We start from the raw sequence: 19,089 nt of genomic DNA on the forward strand, positions 1-19,089 counted from the left end.
ATTCCCAGTCCCTTAATTTTGTGCATTAATCTCTCATGTGGCACTGTATCAAATGCCTTTGCAAAATCTAAGTATATCACATCCACTGATTCCCCTTTATCTATATTTTGACTTACTTCCTCGTAGAATCTAATCAGATTAGTTTGACATGATCTATTTCTCCTAAAGCCATGCTGATTAGAACTCATAATCTTGTTTACACGAATATGCTCATCAATATAATCCCTTATAATCCCTTCAAATATCTTCCCCACTATTGATGTCAGACTAACTGGTCTATAGCTTCCTGGATCATCCCTGCTTCCCTTTTTGAAGAGTGGCACCACATCAGCTTTACGCCAATCCTGGGGTACCATGCCTGAGGATAATGAGTCTTGAAAAATTAAGAGTAAAGGTTTGTCTATAACAGTGCTAAGTTCCCTCAACACCCTTGGGTGTATTCCATCTGGGCCTGGAGTTTTATTTACCTTAATATTTTCCAGTTTTTTCCTGATATCCTCTAAACAAAACCCAGTTAGTGGTATGGACTGGCATGTTCTATTATGTTCAAAAGTATCATTCAATGGTTCTTCTCTTGTGTATACTGAAGAAAAAAACTGGTTTAGTACCTCAGCCTTCTCCCTGTCATTATTTATCATGCTACCCTCCACACATTTTAATGTACCTATATTATCCTTCTTAGATTTTTTGCTATTTATGTACTTAAAGAACCTTTTAGGGTTAGACTTAGAATCCTTAGCAATTAATTTTTCATTTTCAATTTTGGCTAATTTGATTGCTTTTTTGCATGCTTTGTTACATTCCTTATAAATATTGTATGCTGAGTCTGTACTATTTTCTTTTAATAATTTAAATGCCCTACGTTTTTTCCTAATTTCTCTTAACACATTTTTATTTAGCCATAATGGCTTTGTTTTTTTATTTTTACTTTTATAACCATATGGTATGTGTTGATATGTATATTTATTTAACACATTTTTAAATATTATCCATTTATTCTCTGTATTTTTATTAGAAAATACATTGTCCCAATTTATATTATTTAATGATTTCCTTAAATCGTTGAATTTTGCTTTCTTGAAATTAAAAGTCTTAGTTAAGCCTTTAAAACACTGCATTTGAAAATAGATTTCAAATGTGACCATGTTATGATCACTGTTACCCAAATGTTCTTTAACTTCTATGTTTGATATTATATCTGTATTGTTTGATAGCACTAAATCCAATATAGCTTTACTCCTAGTTGGCTCCTCTATTAATTGTGACAAGAAGTTATCCCTGAGAACATTTAAAAATCTATCCCCCTTAGCTGAATTACTAGTTTCATTGGCCCAGTTTATATCAGGGTAGTTAAAATCTCCCATAATTACAGCACTGTTATTAGCAGCCTTACCTATTTGGATAAGTAGTTGAGTTTCCTCCGGGTCACTAATGTTGGGAGGCTTGTAGCATGTTCCTAGTAATATTTTTTTAGGATTTTTCCCCCCACTCTTTATTTCAACCCACAGGGTCTCTACATTGTCACTTGTATCATAAATATCTTCCCTTATTGTAGGTTTAAGGTTAGGTTTAATATACATGCAGATTCCTCCACCCCTTTTATTATTCCTGTCCCTCCTAAATAATGTATACCCCTCTAAGTTAACTGCCCAGTCATGTGAATCATCCCACCAAGTTTCAGTTATACTGATAACATCATAGTCCTCTTCTGCAACTAAGAGCGTCAGCTCCCCCATTTTACCTGTCATGCTTCTTGCATTTGTTGTCATACATTTAATTTTCATGTGCTTTCTGCTGCTACTTGGTGTGCTTTCCTTTATATTTTCTAATGTGACATTTCTTAAGTCATCCCTTCCTTGAGATATTAAGGGATTGTCATATTCACAGACTGATCTCTCTGTTCTATTTTGTTCTAACTGACCCTCCCCCCCTTTGCCTAGTTTAAAAGGTTCTCTAAACGTGCTACCATCCTTTCCCCCAACACACCTGCACCCATGTCATTCAGGTGCAATCCATCCTTACTGTACAAATTGTACCCTAGTGAAAAATCAGCCCAGTGTTCTAAAAAGTCAAACCCCTCATTTTTACACCATGTCTTTAGCCATGAATTAACAGACCTTAACTCCTTCTGCCTTACTGAATTAGCACACGGCACTGGTAATATCTCAGAAAATATTACTTTGGAGGTCCTTGCTTTAAGCTTGCTACCTAACTCCCTGAAGTCATTTTTTAGGACTCTCCATCTCCCACCGATTCCTTCATTAGTACCAATATGCACCATGACTGCAGGATCAGACCCACATCCCTCTAACAATCTATCAATACGCTCCACAATATGCCTAACACGAGCCCCTGGAAGACAGCAAACTGTTCTATGTAAAGGGTCTGGATGACAAATTACCCTATCAACCTTCCTAATAATAGAGTCTCCTACCACCAACATCTGCCTCTGGCCCTGACTTGTATGCCCCTCTTCCATGACTGAAGGACTGCCCACCATAGTATGCTCCTCTTCCACAGCTAAAGGACTGTTCACTATACTAGGCAACACAGCCCTCTCTGACACTGCCACCCCTGAACTGATATCCCCAACATCTTCACTTAATCTTGCAAATCTATTGGGGTGTACCAGCTCAGAACTGGCCTGTCTCTTCCGCTTACTTCGCCCTCTTACTGTGACCCAGCTACATCCTGGAGTCTCCTCATCTGAATCCTCCCCATTCCCACTGCTGGAACCATTAACAACCAGCTCAGTCCTATCCATTTCCCTTTCAAGTGTCTGAATTTCATGTAGTGTTGCAATTCGTTCCTCCAGATCCCCAATACGAGTTTCTAAAGAGACAATATGCTCGCACTTGCCACAAACATATAATCCCAGAAGCGGCTGCTCCAGTGATGCAAACATGTGGCAAGCTGTACACTGAATGAGATTCTCACACATTCTTAATAAAAGGTTTAACTTAAAAGTATAAAATATATTTCCCCTTGATTACCCCAAAACCTTGTTTGCCTAACTACCTTGGTTAGCTAACTATAATACTTAAACAGACAATCTTACTTTAACAGAGAATCAATACAGCAACCCTTAAAGAGCAAGCTCCCAGAGTAAATGTGCTAAATTTATAATCTAGCTAGGCCCAAACAGCTGAAAAAAATCCCACCCCTAATTACCCACACAGGAAACAAGAAAAAAAAATATATATATTTAGATACAAACCAACAGTTATTTTGTTTTATAAAATGCAACCCTTGCAAAGCAAAATATTTATGAATTAGCTTTGTTAGCTAACTATAATACTTAGACAATCTTACTTTAACAGAGAATCAATACAGCAACCCTTAAAGAGCAAGCTCCCAGAGTAGATGTGCTAAATTTATAATCTAGCTAGGCCCAAACAGCTGAAAAAAATCCCACCCCTAATTACCCACACAGGAAACAAGAAAAAAATATATATATATTTAGATACAAACCAACAGTTATTTTGTTTTATAAAATGCAACCCTTGCAAAGCAAAATATTTATGAATTAGCTTTGTTAGCTAACTATAATACTTAGACAATCTTACTTTAACAGAGAATCAATACAGCAACCCTTAAAGAGCAAGTGCTAGAAAAGAAATTTTTATGTGCATAAGGAAATAAGTGAAAAAGATATATAAAATAAATACTTTTAAATGCTGCAGACCGATACATACATCTGCAGTAATCTATCAGTATGTAGAATTACATACGTTGCTAACACTAAGATAAGTGAACTTTATAGTGTAGAATTAGTGAGCATTGTTATAGAATTTCTGAAATATTACAGGGGTCATGTGATAAATAAAATTTTAAAAAATGTGCTTATAAATGTCCCATATTACAGAGGCATCCATCTTTCAAGTGTAACATGTGATTATTATTGGCATTTAACTAAAAAGTGAAGATGAAGAATTTTTAATAAAAAATACATATATATATATTAATTAAAAGAAAAAGTATCGAGTCATACTTGGATTGGAAAATTAATCTAAAACAAAAGGTGAGATATCGAGTTCAGAGTTCAAACCAGCTGGATATAGAGTATCATATTTATATATGTATTCCGCTTCTTTTATACAAAGTAACTTATCAATATTGCCTCCTCTCCAGTGGCATTTAATATGCTGTATTCCCCAGAAGGTTAAATCTTTTGTTTGTCCTTTATGTATTTCCTTGAAATGCTTATAGAGTCTAGTATCTTCTCTTTCTTTCTCTATGCATAAAAGGTGCTCCCTGATTCTATCCTTTAGCATCCTTTTTGTTTCCCCGAAATATATTAAATTGCACGTGCATTGTAGTACATATATGACCCCTTTTGTTGTGCATCTAATAAGTTCTTTTATTTGGAGCAAATCTCCTGTAGATGGAATTTTCAAAGAATTTTTCTTACAACTATGCTGACAGGCCTTGCACGTGTAGCAGGGAAAAAAACCTGCCCCTAGAGGATCAAGAGGGAGAGGAACGAGTAAAAGAGGCAAAGAGAACAAAGTAGATAGAAATGGGGTGTTTAACATCAGTAGTATTCAGCTAAAAGAAGATGAAACAAGAATTTTGAGTCATGGACTATCATTTGCACCTAGCTCTAAAATGAACAAGTTTAATACACATGTACATGTAAAAAAATTCATAAGAAATTTAACGCTTAAACGTTATTTTCTGAAAGATCCATTAGACAGGACTAAGGAAATTGAAGTAAGACAAGAAAAATTTACCCATACAAATTTAAAAAATAAATCCACATTTAACCCCACTTTCTGTAAAGGGAGTAATTTGGAAACATTTGAGTTAATGGTACTTAGGGATCTTAAAAAAAGTAAACCTTCACAATATATGAAATCTAACATGAGCAAACAAGACTTATTAATCTTGGATGGTTTAAAGAGGAATGGTGACGTGACCATAAAGCCCGCCGACAAGGGCTGCGGAATTGTAGTCATGGACACCAAATACTATAAATCTGAAGCCCTAAGATTACTTAACGATAAAAAAACCTATAAAAAATTAGAACTTAATCCTACGAATAAATTTGCAGCCAATCTGAAAAAGATTATTATAGAAGGTAAAAATTTGGGAATTCTAAATAATAAGGAGGTGGATTTCCTGGACCCTAAATTCCCTAGGGTCCCGGTTTTCTATTTCCTTCCAAAGATCCACAAGGACCTTAATAACCCCCCCGGAAGGCCAATCATCTCCGGAGTGGGTTCTTTATCATCCAATCTCTCACAGTATGTGGATGTATTCTTGCAGAAATATGTCAGGCAACTGAACTCGTATTTAAGGGATTCAACCCAGGTTTTAAATATCCTTGATACAATTAAATGGGAGAAAGATTGGTTTTTAGTCACTTGTGACATCACCTCATTGTATACGGTGATTGACCATCATCAAGGTCTATCAGCTGTAAAAAAGTATCTAGATGCAGACCCTGAGATTAAATTAGAACAAAATAATTTTCTGCTAAAAAGTATAGCTTTCATATTAAACAATAATTATTTTTCGTTTGATAGAAATTTCTATCTCCAAGTCGAAGGGACTGCCATGGGCACGAGGTTTGCACCAAGTTATGCCAATTTATTTGTAGGCCACTGGGAAGAGAACTTCTTCAGGGAAAGTGGCTTTGGTGCAAACCTCGTGCTCTATGGCAGATATATAGACGATATGCTGATGATCTGGAGAGGTTCTGAAATAGAGCTAAACAACATGTTAACGAATATGAACATCAACGATAAAGGCCTTAAATTTACATTTAACTATAGTCAAGAAAAGGTCATGTTTCTTGATCTAGAAATTATGGTGATAAATAACACTATTGAGACAAAAACACATTTCAAGGATGTAGACTCCAACAGCTTTATACACTCAGACAGCTGTCACCTCCAACAATGGAAGGCAAATATACCTGTAGGTCAGGCCCTAAGGATACGTAAGAACTGCTCCAGACTAATGGACTTTGAGGAACAAATAGGGACACTTATGGAGAAATTTAAGGATAGGGGCTATGACGAGGAGTTGGTCCAAAATGCTACTAGTAGAGCCAGCTTATCTGATAGGAAAACACTTCTTACTTATAAACAAAAAACCATTATAAATGAAAAAGATATTATTGATACACCATTCATCACCGATTATAGTAATGATCATGGTACTATAAGAAAAATTCTTAATAAACATTGGCATATTCTACAAGCTGACCCTGTTATAGGAAAAAATTTGACTGATAGACCTAAATTAGTTTTCAGAAAATCAAGAAACTTGAAACAGATACTAGTACCTAGCACTTTTAAAGAAATCAAAATGAGCCCTAATACCCAATTAGATATTGCAGGAAAGAAAGTGGCAGGTTTTTTTCCCTGCTACACGTGCAAGGCCTGTCAGCATAGTTGTAAGAAAAATTCTTTGAAAATTCCATCTACAGGAGATTTGCTCCAAATAAAAGAACTTATTAGATGCACAACAAAAGGGGTCATATATGTACTACAATGCACGTGCAATTTAATATATTTCGGGGAAACAAAAAGGATGCTAAAGGATAGAATCAGGGAGCACCTTTTATGCATAGAGAAAGAAAGAGAAGATACTAGACTCTATAAGCATTTCAAGGAAATACATAAAGGACAAACAAAAGATTTAACCTTCTGGGGAATACAGCATATTAAATGCCACTGGAGAGGAGGCAATATTGATAAGTTACTTTGTATAAAAGAAGCGGAATACATATATAAATATGATACTCTATATCCAGCTGGTTTGAACTCTGAACTCGATATCTCACCTTTTGTTTTAGATTAATTTTCCAATCCAAGTATGACTCGATACTTTTTCTTTTAATTAATATATATATATGTATTTTTTATTAAAAATTCTTCATCTTCACTTTTTAGTTAAATGCCAATAATAATCACATGTTACACTTGAAAGATGGATGCCTCTGTAATATGGGACATTTATAAGCACATTTTTTAAAATTTTATTTATCACATGACCCCTGTAATATTTCAGAAATTCTATAACAATGCTCACTAATTCTACACTATAAAGTTCACTTATCTTAGTGTTAGCAACGTATGTAATTCTACATACTGATAGATTACTGCAGATGTATGTATCGGTCTGCAGCATTTAAAAGTATTTATTTTATATATCTTTTTCACTTATTTCCTTATGCACATAAAAATTTATTTTCTAGCACTTAGTCATATCTTTGACAACATTTTAGTGAGGATGTATTGCCGTGCTCCTAATTTCCCTCCTCCACCTTTCCCGTAACATTAATACTGTTTTTGGGGATAGTAATCTTTACTCTAATTGGAGTCTCTATTATTATTTTTATATATATATTTTTTTGATTGCAATTTTTGTAAATTTGCAAATGTCTGTCAAATTTTAGGGATATGCAGATATATTTTTTTCCACTTATTTTCACCAAAGGCTACTGTTTCCTTTAGTTGCCAGTACTGTTGCCAATAGATCAATTGTATTAAGCACATCTGTCAGACAATCTCACCTGACCAATAGGTGTGACTCTGGACTGTTTAAAAGGAGGCTGTAACTGGAGCTTATTCATCTTGAGAAAGCCCTGTAAGAGGGAGAAACGCGTTGATGAAAGTTACAGCTACCTTACACTTCATTTATTGTCTATCAAGACTTTAATATTCTGTTTGAAGTGACAAGTTTTTTAGCTACCCTCCGAAAGAAAGAGGACTGCATTCTGAAGGGCTACGTGCCTAAGCCAAGCCTGTTACAAGCTGCACATCAGAATCCTTCCAGCTACCTACGGAAAGCAAGGGGACTGTACTGTGAAGGGCTGTGTGGCTCAGCTAAGCTGGTTTTAAGTTACACATTGAGATCCTTTTGCTACAAGGTCTCCAGGAGAAATTTGGATACACTACGAGCCTGCGTGCAATCCTGCACTAACGAGCGGGGTCCAACTTCTACAATATAGCGGCCGCTATAGTTCATCTGCCAAGTTATTCTGACGAATAGAATTTCTCTACAGAGATGACGCCCTCTGATCAGTGACGTCACAGAATACACATACGCCTCACGGAGGTGATTGTAATACACGGACGGTATCCTTGAAGGTAACAACGGGTTTATCCCCACCCGATTTTTGATCCTCTCTTTGTTTCATCTGTGGACTTTGAGTTACTATGTCGACTTCCTCTACCCATTATTGTAATAAGGTTCATATTGGCAACAGTAGTCATTTGTTTTAGTCTTGTTTTATGCTTCAACATATCGGAGACGTCCGATTTTAATATCTTTTTATTGTTATCTTTGCTGGTTTTATAACTATATGTTTATTTAATTAAATTTTATTTACAACACAAGTTATTTTACTTATTTATTTTGCACAGCAACCTAATTTTTATTTTAGCACCTTTAGCTTTTACTAGCGCTTTTCCTGTTTTTTCATTCTTTGGCCTATCTTTTTTTCCCTAAGTTTGAGGGACTTTAGGGTTGGAGCAGCTTGGTGCCTCTTGCGCACACTTTAACACATTTACATACACCTATTGCTTGAATCTTAACAGGAGAGGGCATCAGTGATCCTCCTTGATCTGGAGTGTCCTCGCAGGATTTGGTATACCGCTCTGTGGATATGTCTTCTTTGCCACCTTGAAGGCTTCCATTGAGGACGGACCTTTTCATTCAGGGTCCTTTCAGTTGCCTGAATCTAGTTTCTCTACAGCTTGGAGATTGAACGCTTGGTCTTGTCCAAGCGAGGGTTTTCTATTTAGGTTATACCTACCTTTATTCGGGCGCGTAAGTCTGGTAAGATTTACCGTAAGATATGGCGCAAATATCTTCTTTGATGTGAATCCAAGGGCTACTTCTGGAGTGGTGTTAGGATTCCCAGGAATTTGTCTTTTCTCCAAGAAAGGATTGGAGAAGGGGTTATCAGTAAGTTCCCTAAGGGGTCAGATCTCTGTCTAATCTATTTTGTTTCACTAGCATCTTCCAGATGTACCAGATATTCTATCCTTTTGTCAGGCTTTGATTAGAATCAGGCCTGTGTTTAAATCAGTTGCTCCTCTATGGAGCTTGAATTTCATTCCTCGAGGGGTTCTGTTTGCACCTATGCATTTCATAGATATTAAATTATTATTGTGGAAAGTTTTGTTTCCTGTTGCCTTTTCTTCTGCTCAAAGAGTGTCTGAGATTTCGGCATTACTATATATCTCTCCTTACCTTGTTTTTCTTTCAGTTAAGGTGGTTTTATGTACTAACCTTGGTTTTCTTCATAAGGTTGTTTCAAACTAAGAGTTTATTCACTGGGATAGTTATGCATTACTGCTTTAATCCTAGCTAAGCTTCTCTGCTGTGTGAACAGAAATGCTTTGGCATTAAAGAACTTTACTGCACAACGGACAAAGGGGAAATTGTTGTTCCGTTCTTTTATCCTAATCCTTCTTCTCAGAAGGAGCGACTTCTACACAATTTGGATGTAGTTAGTGTTTTAAAATTTTACTTACATGCGTCTAAGGACTTTCGTCAATTGTCTCCTTTATTTGTTGTTTTTTCAGGGAAACGTAAGGGTCAGAAAGCTACGGCTTCCTCGCTTTCCTTTTGGCTAATGGAGTATTATCCGTTTTTTATATGAGACTGCTGGACAGCAGTCTCCTGAAGGAATTATGTCATTCCACTAGGGATGTTGCTTCCTCATGGGTATTCAAAGATGATGCTTCTGTTGAACAGATTTGCAAGGCTGCAACTTAGTTCTCTCTTCACATTTTTTCTAAATTTTACTATCTTGATGCCTTGGTTTCGGCTGAGGCTATTTTTTTGGTAGAAAGGTTCTTCAAGCAGTGGTGCCTTCTGTTTAGGTCCCTGTCTTGTCCCTCCCTTTTCATCTGTGTACTATAGCTTTGGTATTGTATCCCACAAGTAAGGATGAAATCCGTGGACTCATCGTATCTTAAAAAAGAAAAGAAAATTTATGCTTACCTGATAAATTTATTTCTTTTTGGATACGATGAATCCACGGCCCGTCCTGTTCTATGGGACAGATTATTATTTAAATTTTGTGTTAAATTTCAGACACCTCTGCACCTTGGCTTTTCCTTTCTCTTCTTAACTTTGGTCGAATGACTGGAGTGGGAGGGAAGGGAGGAGCTATTTATACAGCTCTGCTGTGGTGCTCTTTGCCGCCTCCTGCTCACCAGGAGGTGAATATTCCACAAGTAAGGATGAAATCCGTGGACTCATTGTATCCAAAAAGAAATACATTTATCAGGTAAGCATAAATTTTCTTTTCCGTGCAAGCCTTGAGGCTCGTCGGAAACAGGAGTTAAGAAGCAGCAGTCTTAAGACCACTGCTCTGTAACTCGTCCACCACCTCAGAGGCGGCAGACAGCAATCAGCCCAATCGGATACGATCCGGTTGATTGAAACCACCTGCTAGTGGCCAATTGGCCACGAATCTGCAGGGGGCTACATTTTCACAAGCATTTCACTAGAAATGCTTGTGCAATGATAAATGCAGACTGCGTATGCTGTCTGCATTTATCAATGTGCGGCAGACATGATCTGCTACAGCGGATCATGTCCGCTGCACTTTGATAAATCGGCCCCTTATACTTGAGTATGGAGTGCAGTTCTAGGGACCAATCTCGAAAAAAGACATTGCAGAAAAAGTTCAGAGAAGGGCTACAAAACTAATATGGGGAATGGAGAATTTAAGCTGTGAGGAGAGGCTAGCCAAACTTGGTCTGTTTTCTCTAGAAAAAAGTTGCTTTAGAGGTGACATGATTACTTTATATAAAGTAAACTCTTTTTATTCAAAGAAAATTAATTGTGACAAGAGGTCACAATTTAAGGCTGGAGGAAAGGAGATTCAATCTCCAGGAATGTAAACTTTTTTTACTGTAAGAGCAATCAAATTAGGGAACTTGTTACCTAAGAAGGTAATAAATTCTAATAACTTAGATATATTTAAAAATTGTTTAGTAACATTTCTGGCTAGAAACAGAATTCAGGGATATGATTTCTTGTGTTAAATAGGTCACCTTTTTTAATGGGATTAATTTAAGCTTAACTGGAGCTTTTATTGTAAGTATATTAAAGGGACAGTACACTGTAAAATTGTTTTTCCATTAATGTATTTTCAATAACTTGTTATACCAGCTGCAGAGTATATAATGTATGAGAAATTGCATTTTCAGGTTTATTTCTGTATATGAATTAGCTGTTTTTTTGCTTTTAAACCATAGCGCTTACAGGTAATATCAAATCTCATTATGTTATAACTTTGTGTAGGGGTTAATATATGTATTTAGTGTTAGTGATGTGGGAGGCCAGAGGTTTAGGGGTTAATAACTTTAGTATAGTGGCGGCAGTGACATTGGGAGTGGCAGATTAGGGGTTAATAAATTTATGTAGGTGGCGGCGACATTGGGGGCGGCAGATTAGGGATTAATAAATGTAGGTAGGTGGCGGCGATGTCAGGGGCGGCAGATTATTGGTGACTCAGGTGTATGTTAGGGTTTTAGGTGTAAACATACATTTTCTTTCCCCATAGGAATCAATGGGGCCGCGTTATGAAGCTTTACGCTCCTTTATTGCAGGTGTTAGACTTTTTTTTAGCTGGCTCTCCCCATTGATGTCTATGGGGAAATCGTGCACGAGCACGTAAAACCAACTCAAAACAGCGCTGGTATTTGTGTGCGGTATGGAGCTCAACGCTGCCATATTGCATGCTTACGCCGGGTTTTTGCAAACCTGTAATAGCAGCGTTATTAAAGGTGAGCGGTAGAAATAACTTGCAAGTTATTACCGAGCCACTCATAACACAAAACTCATATCTGGCCGTTAGTATTTATACAGTGACTTGGTAAATGTCCTCTGGTTAAGGTCTGATTTTGAGACAAGTTTTAAGTTTGCAAATCATAATAAGTGTATATATATATATATATATATATATATATATATATATATATATATAGTTATCCAGTAGTGCTAATAAGGAACATCAAAAATATTCACTAACAAAATGTAATAATGAGATTATAATATCATATTCCCAATAGCCAGTGAGAATATATTAACTAATAGCAAGACAGTGGCTTAGATTATAAATTGAGTGGAAAAAGGTTAGCGCTATTGTGTGTTAACATCGCTCAAGAGCAATCCATATCACTTCCACATAATACTCTTCTATAATGGATAATGCTCAAGCCCTAAGCCAACAGAGCACCAAATTTCCACTTAAGTAGTGAAGTTCTTCATTTAGTTTTGTGCCCTATTATTTAAATAAAACTTAAGCATAAAAATACTTCACACATATATGGATACACATAAACATAAACCTGCAACCTCTTTCCTATCACCTACCTTTTCATATACCATATACTGTTAATTCTGCCACAAAACCTTTTCTTCATTAATAAACCTTGGTTTAAATGTAAATATATTGTATATCCTTTACCAGAGCATTTTCATGTGTTTTCTTATGCAAACTCTCAAATCATATTTGGTGGCACCAGGTCTAAAAAACACTAAATTGTTCAGCAGTATTTTAGATTCTCTGTCCTATCCGTTAATAGTATAGGGTGTGCTAAAATTGTTTGTGTGTTAAGATGCTTTGGTTAAAATGTTTAACATCCACTTGTAATACCAGATTGCACTTTTTTTTTTGTGCAAGACCAAGCGCAAGAAAATGCACCTTGTACTATTGGTTGTGTTAAACTTGTAATTAATATATTCACTAATAACATAGTATGGGGCCTATTTAACAAAGGACTTTCAGACCTGATCCGACAGTGCGGAGAGTTCACAAGAGCTACTGGTGCAACGCCGCCTCCTGCAGATTCGCGGCCAATCGGCCACCAGCAGGGGGTTGTCAATCAACCCGATCGTACTCGATTGGGTTGAATTGCAACGATGTCTGTCCGCCTGCTCAGAGCAGGCGGACAGTTTATGGAGCAGCGGTCTGTAGACCGCTGCTTCATAACTGGTGTTTCAGGCGAGCCTGCAGGCTCGCCAGAAACACAGGCCCTCAAGCTCCATCCGGAGCTTGATATATGGGCCCCCAAGAGTTAGCTAATAGCAAGTAAGAACAAGAATATATTCTTCTTTATTGGAATTAATGATAAACCATTTTTTTTAACAAATTTCAGACAACCCCCCCACAAAAAAAAATAATTGCGAACAAAAAGAAAATGTCTAAAAATTCATAACAAACGATTGATTTAAAATATTTTTTTCTCCCATACACATCTCTCTTATTCATTACTTTATATAAATGCACTGCACACTGAGCCACATCACTTACATATTGGTGTTTGCCGTTGAGGTCAACCAATCTGCAGCTAATCCAACCATATCAAGTCCAGTTGACAGCTGATTGAAATACCTAGGGTGTCCTAAGAGATAAAAAAATAAATCAATGTTTAGAATTACAATCATTACACAACAATCATACAAGCACATACTGCAGTCTATTTAAGATATTGTTTAACCTTTTGGATGCCAGAGAGTGCTGAAATGGCTTATGGCTTGCACTGAAGCACTCTAGAAGCTAAGAGGTTAAGAATAAGCTTTTGCCAGTTGGCCTAGAAATTTCATTTAAATAGAAAATTTCATAGTAAAATATTTTATCACAATAAATCTTTTTAGAAATAGTTTGTCATCCGTCATCTACTTTAGTGTGCTTCATATTTAAACACTAATAAATCACTACAGATGACTAATGCAGAATAAAGTTAAAATAAAAAAAATCAAGATTCCAGACATCCGCTAATTCTAAAGCTGAGGCTTTTGAGATACATTGGAATAGATAAGAGCTACTTACTTATTTCATGGATCATTATAATAAATAGCCAGTTATGAATTTAAATAAACACAATTCGAATCAGCGGTAATGTCATGCAAATGATGTATGGAGTGAATATTCTTTGGTTAATATCCTTCCCCAACCATTTTAAATCTGTTAAGAATCTTTTTCTGGGGTTTGACTTCCAGCTAGAAAACAGACTCAAGGCAATTAAATCTATGAATTTAAATAGCTCATTATAAATGAGTCAGGAAGTGGCATCTTATCAGTTATTTGGGGATCCAGTGCTACCATCAACTGAAAAAAAAATATATTTCATAGATAAAAGCCACCAGTTTTAGTTCCTGACATACTGGTGACTGTACAAGGTACACAAGACATTCTGATTAAAAAAGCAAACAGGATATCAATTGAGTACATCATTTGCTTTACTGCAACTGTTCTGTTATCATTTCCTTGCACATGTGGTGCGAATAATGCTTTCAGTGCAGATGCAATTTTCTGTGTCATTTACTAGAATTAGTAAGGTTGGATTATGTCCATGCTTGGAAAATGGCAGCAAATAATGCTTTTAAAGAATCACAGAAAAAAAATAACTAAATCATCAACATCCATTTAATTAATAGTATAGAGATTAAACAACAGAACAAAATATATAATAATGGTGACATTTTAGTATGTGCTGTTTTTCTTTTTTCTTTTTCTTTTTTTATTCCTGATATAAATGCATATAGGGATATACACAATTAGACATATTTAGCTAATTAGCTGTAACAGTACATCACATGATATATTTGTTTCAATAAATGTAATTTTTTTTAAATTCTGTAGGTTTGGTCCATGTGTCACAAAATAAATAAATGCTCTTTAAATAAACTCACATGCAATTTCCTTTGTATAATGCTGCAGATAGCTTGTGAGTAAAGGTTGTAATTTTTTTTGTTATCAACTTAAAATGACTCTCCTGCAGTAATAGGTATTTATTTAAAATCTAAAAAAGTGACTTTTCTTAAAATAAACTTATTTTAAGAAAATTTCAACAAATGCTTTTTCAATCACTGTAGCTAATACAAAAATATTGAAACCCAAAGATATACAAGGAAATGACATTAAAATAGTGGAAATGTACATATAATCTTCTGCACATTGCATATTAATTTGTAGGTGGCCTCTTTTGTAAAATATCATTATGCAAAGTAGACCTATATTATTAATGTATACTAAGTTGGAGGTCATATAATTACAATACAAGGCAACCTTGAAATAATAGGGCACGAATACAAATGAAAAACTCTACGGAGTGGAATAATTAAATGGTTAAATATAAAGCACTGGAAAAAAATAATATAAAAGTTGCACTCATTTACTTTACAGATATTATAAGACCAACATGTCAAAGATGATATATAAAGATTAGACAAAGTTTAAACTTTTGTACCATAAAGGTTATAAGTAAATTATTATGAAACTACAACCCCAATTCCGAAAAAATTAAGAAAGTATAGAAAATGCAAATAAATCAAACAAAAGTCATTTGAAATTTCAATTTACCCGGCACTATTTCGAAAACATATTATTAACACATTATTTGATGTTTTACTTTGAGAATTTAATGTATTTTTGAAAATATACACTCATGTATAATCTGATGACTGCAACACGTTCCAAAAAAAAAAGTTGGGACAGAGGCAATTTAGGACTAATAGCAATGTGGCAAGTTGGAATAAGGTAATGAGAAACAGGTGAGGCAATCGTGTAATCAAAACATATAACGAGCCTCCAAAAAAGGCCTAGTCCTTAAAGAGCAAGAAAAGGGTTAAGGCTCGCCAATCTGCCAACAGAAGCATCAGCGAATAATCCAAAACTTTGAGAACAATAATTTTCCAAAGACAAATCGGTTGGGTTTTTCGGCATTTCACCTTTTACAGTACACAATATAATTAAAAGATTGAAGGAATCTGGTCAAATTTCTGTGTGTAAAGGGCAAGGCCGAAAACCACTTCTGAATGCATGTGATCTCTGATTCCTCACTGTCTCAAAAACCATCATGAGTCTGTAATGGATATCCTGACATGGGCTTCGGGAATACTTTGGTAAACCTTTGTCAGTCAACACCATTTGCCGCTGCATCCGCAGATGCAAGTTAAGGCTTTATTATGCAAAGCAGAAGCCATACATCAACACTGTCCAGAAGCACCTCCAACTTCTCTGAGCTCGGTACATCTGAGATTACAGTAGCACAGTGGAATTTCAAATAGTTTTTAGAAAAAAACGCAGTCGTGAGTGTATATTTTAAAAAAATACATTAAATTCACAAAGTAAAACATTAATGACTTTTAGGTTCATGTTCTATGAACCATAAATGACATTTGACAAAGATGCAAAGACAGCACCAAAACGTTATGTCTTTTTATCACTATAAAATAAATGCTAAGTTTTATTTTAATATAAGACCAGTGAGTGCCTCTATTTTTGTGACAGTCTGCACATGTGCGTTAACCCGAAAGTCTAACGCAGTGTCGGGTTAGTGCACATGAAGAATTACTAATCTTACATTGCGTTTTTTGAAATATTATATATAAAATATTTAAAATTATTATACATACAGTTATATATATATATATATATATATATATATATATACATACACTTATTAATAGGTTGGGAGAGTCAAAATTATATACTGTACTTGTAAGTAATATAGAAAAATCTTAATAGCCCATATCAAGGGCAGTGGTGCAGACTCTTAAATATTATCAAAACAAAAATAAAGAAAAGAGGAGGGTTTAAACATACTATACCTACACAGTAAGAACATTCAGCACTCTTTTACACAAAGGATATCCAAGTCAAAATTAGGACAAATATATCTCCAGTGCAGATACCTGTTAATTCAACCAAAATGTGGGAACACCACCCACAGAAAACATGTGTACAACCACCTATAAACAGAGTCCTCATATATCAACATATAGGATTTCTTTGTGCACAGATATTTCTCCCAGCCGGGAATGATGGTAGTTAAAGTGTACACTATGCGAAAAGTAAAAGTTAATCACTTAGTCTGCTAGCGAACCAAAGCGTGTCACCTTCATCCAGCAGAGTAAGAGGCATAAAAATGGACCATGGTAATCACTGCACTCAAGGTCCTAGATGACACAGCAAACAATAAGGAGGAAATCTTCACTTACTTATCATCCACTCTATGACCTCTTAAATCCCCAGTATATACTTATTTCAAACCTTAGGGATGGTCTGTGACTCCAATGTTTAGGCTCTGCGCTGAGTATTTGGCCATTCAATCATAGCCATCCTCCTTCCATGTCGCTCCACAATGCTGTTCAACATCAGTGTGTAGAGACACACCTCCCAGTTTTTTCCATGCATCACTCCAAGGTACAAAGTTGCAAACCACTTCACAAGCTTGAATTACACATGCTGGTATGTAGTATGTTTCCAATCAGTCCGGAGACATACAAGACCCAGTGTGTCATAAGTTGGCAACGACAACAATACTATTACACAAAGGGGAAGTCCTAATGGTGAATAAAAAAGCATGCCAACGTATACGTTTCACCCCTTCACAGTGTGCTTGTTGGGGCTTCGTCAGGGCCTACTTTTGATTTGGATATCCTTTTTGTAAGAGGGCTGAATTTCCTTACTGTGGTGCTATAGTATGTTTAAACCCTCCTCTATTCTTTATTTTTGTTTTGATATATATATATATATATATATATATATATATATATATATATATATACACACATTTATCTTTTTTTATATATATATATATATATATATATATATATACATTTATCTTTATATATATATATTCTATTATTTTATAATATTTTAATATTGTATATGTTTTCAATAAGGCTATGTATGATTATTAATTCTTCATGTGTGCTAACCTGACACCACTGTAAACCTAAAGTGCGAAACACGAATTGTGTTACAAATGTTACATTTTTATGTTCTTCACATAGAAGAAAATGTAATATGTATTACTTAACATACATTTATATATGTAATGTAAAATAGATATCTATAGGAATAGATATGCAGGTATATACATAATTCTATATTTACAATAAAAATTACATTGTTCTGTATGTGAAGAACATTGTAATGAGAAATATTCATAACTGCTTTACGGTTAGCATGGGAGAGATAGGTGTGAGGTTTTATTCTTTTGAGCTCTCAATTGATTTCTATAGGGAGAACATGTTAACCCAGTCTCAATATTTGGTTAGCTCGTGTCTGGTTCACTCTTGCGCTAACTTTTTACTTTCAATTTGTAATACACACACAACATGATGCAAACAAAGCTTACTTCTAGCAAAGTTTACACTAGAGCGGGGGCACTAAATAGCATGACACTTGTAATCTGGCCCATATTATTTGTTCATAAACTAATGCAGGGGTAATCCAAATGTTTACACAAATCCTGCTGGATCCTAATAAGAAAACAAAAAGTCACTGAATCCAGTCCAGTTTCACAAGATATTATGATTCATCTAATGTTACAATTTTTGAGACATGTAGACTCTAGCCATGGACAGTATAGGCTATGTAGATCTTTATTTAAGTCAATTTATAGGCATAATAGTTTCAGAAAATCCTCAGAGTAATGGGTGATTTTGTAAACTGGTAATTGGGTAGGTCACCAAAATACCAAGATTAAAATGTAGTTGGCTGCTAAAGGCAAAGCTCGTATAGCTTCAAGGTAAATAAGTTAATTTAAATATATATTAAATTGTTAACTTAACCATATTCTCCAGATCAATGATTTGACTCCCATGCAAGGCCCCTATATTCAAAACATTAACAGGCCAACAAGAAACACTTGTAGTAACACTTCAAATTATTTATATGTATATTCAGTTTCACTGTACATTCACTATTTTTGTCACACTGGGAAATATCGCCACTGAAACGCAGGTGAGACTGATATGGCTGAAAAGGGATAGCTAAGATGGAGGACAGTTCTTTGCATATTAGAAACCTATGGCAATGTTTCCCCATTAATATGCAGGTTACCCCTATGGAACACCCAGTAAACTCCCACAGAACGCCCACATATTCATCATGTCTGCAATCAACTTTGTTAATAAAGAAAAAAACACTTCCTATTAAAACTATAATTGCTGGGGTATTGTATAGTATAATGTTAGAATATGCATGTAAACTGTAAACATGATTAACTGATCTTCTATTGTGTCCTTAGGTGTGTATTTGTACTTATTTTAAGATTGCAATTGCGCATTCTCAATATTCATATTTACATTATGTTG

General features: G+C 35.3%; 1 protein-coding gene across 1 annotated transcript in view; it reads right to left on the reverse strand.

Annotated features, from left to right (window-relative positions):
- Nucleotides 1–19,089, reverse strand: part of GAD2 (glutamate decarboxylase 2) — a 273,704-nt gene that overhangs the window by 222,565 nt on the left and 32,050 nt on the right. The window contains exon 5 of the mRNA XM_053712962.1: nt 13,292–13,382. Coding sequence (XP_053568937.1) covers nt 13,292–13,382 — 91 coding nt within the window. The remainder of the gene's footprint in view (nt 1–13,291; nt 13,383–19,089) is intronic.

This window comes from Bombina bombina, chromosome 5 (genome assembly GCF_027579735.1).
Source record: "Bombina bombina isolate aBomBom1 chromosome 5, aBomBom1.pri, whole genome shotgun sequence".
Taxonomy (NCBI): domain Eukaryota; kingdom Metazoa; phylum Chordata; class Amphibia; order Anura; family Bombinatoridae; genus Bombina; species Bombina bombina.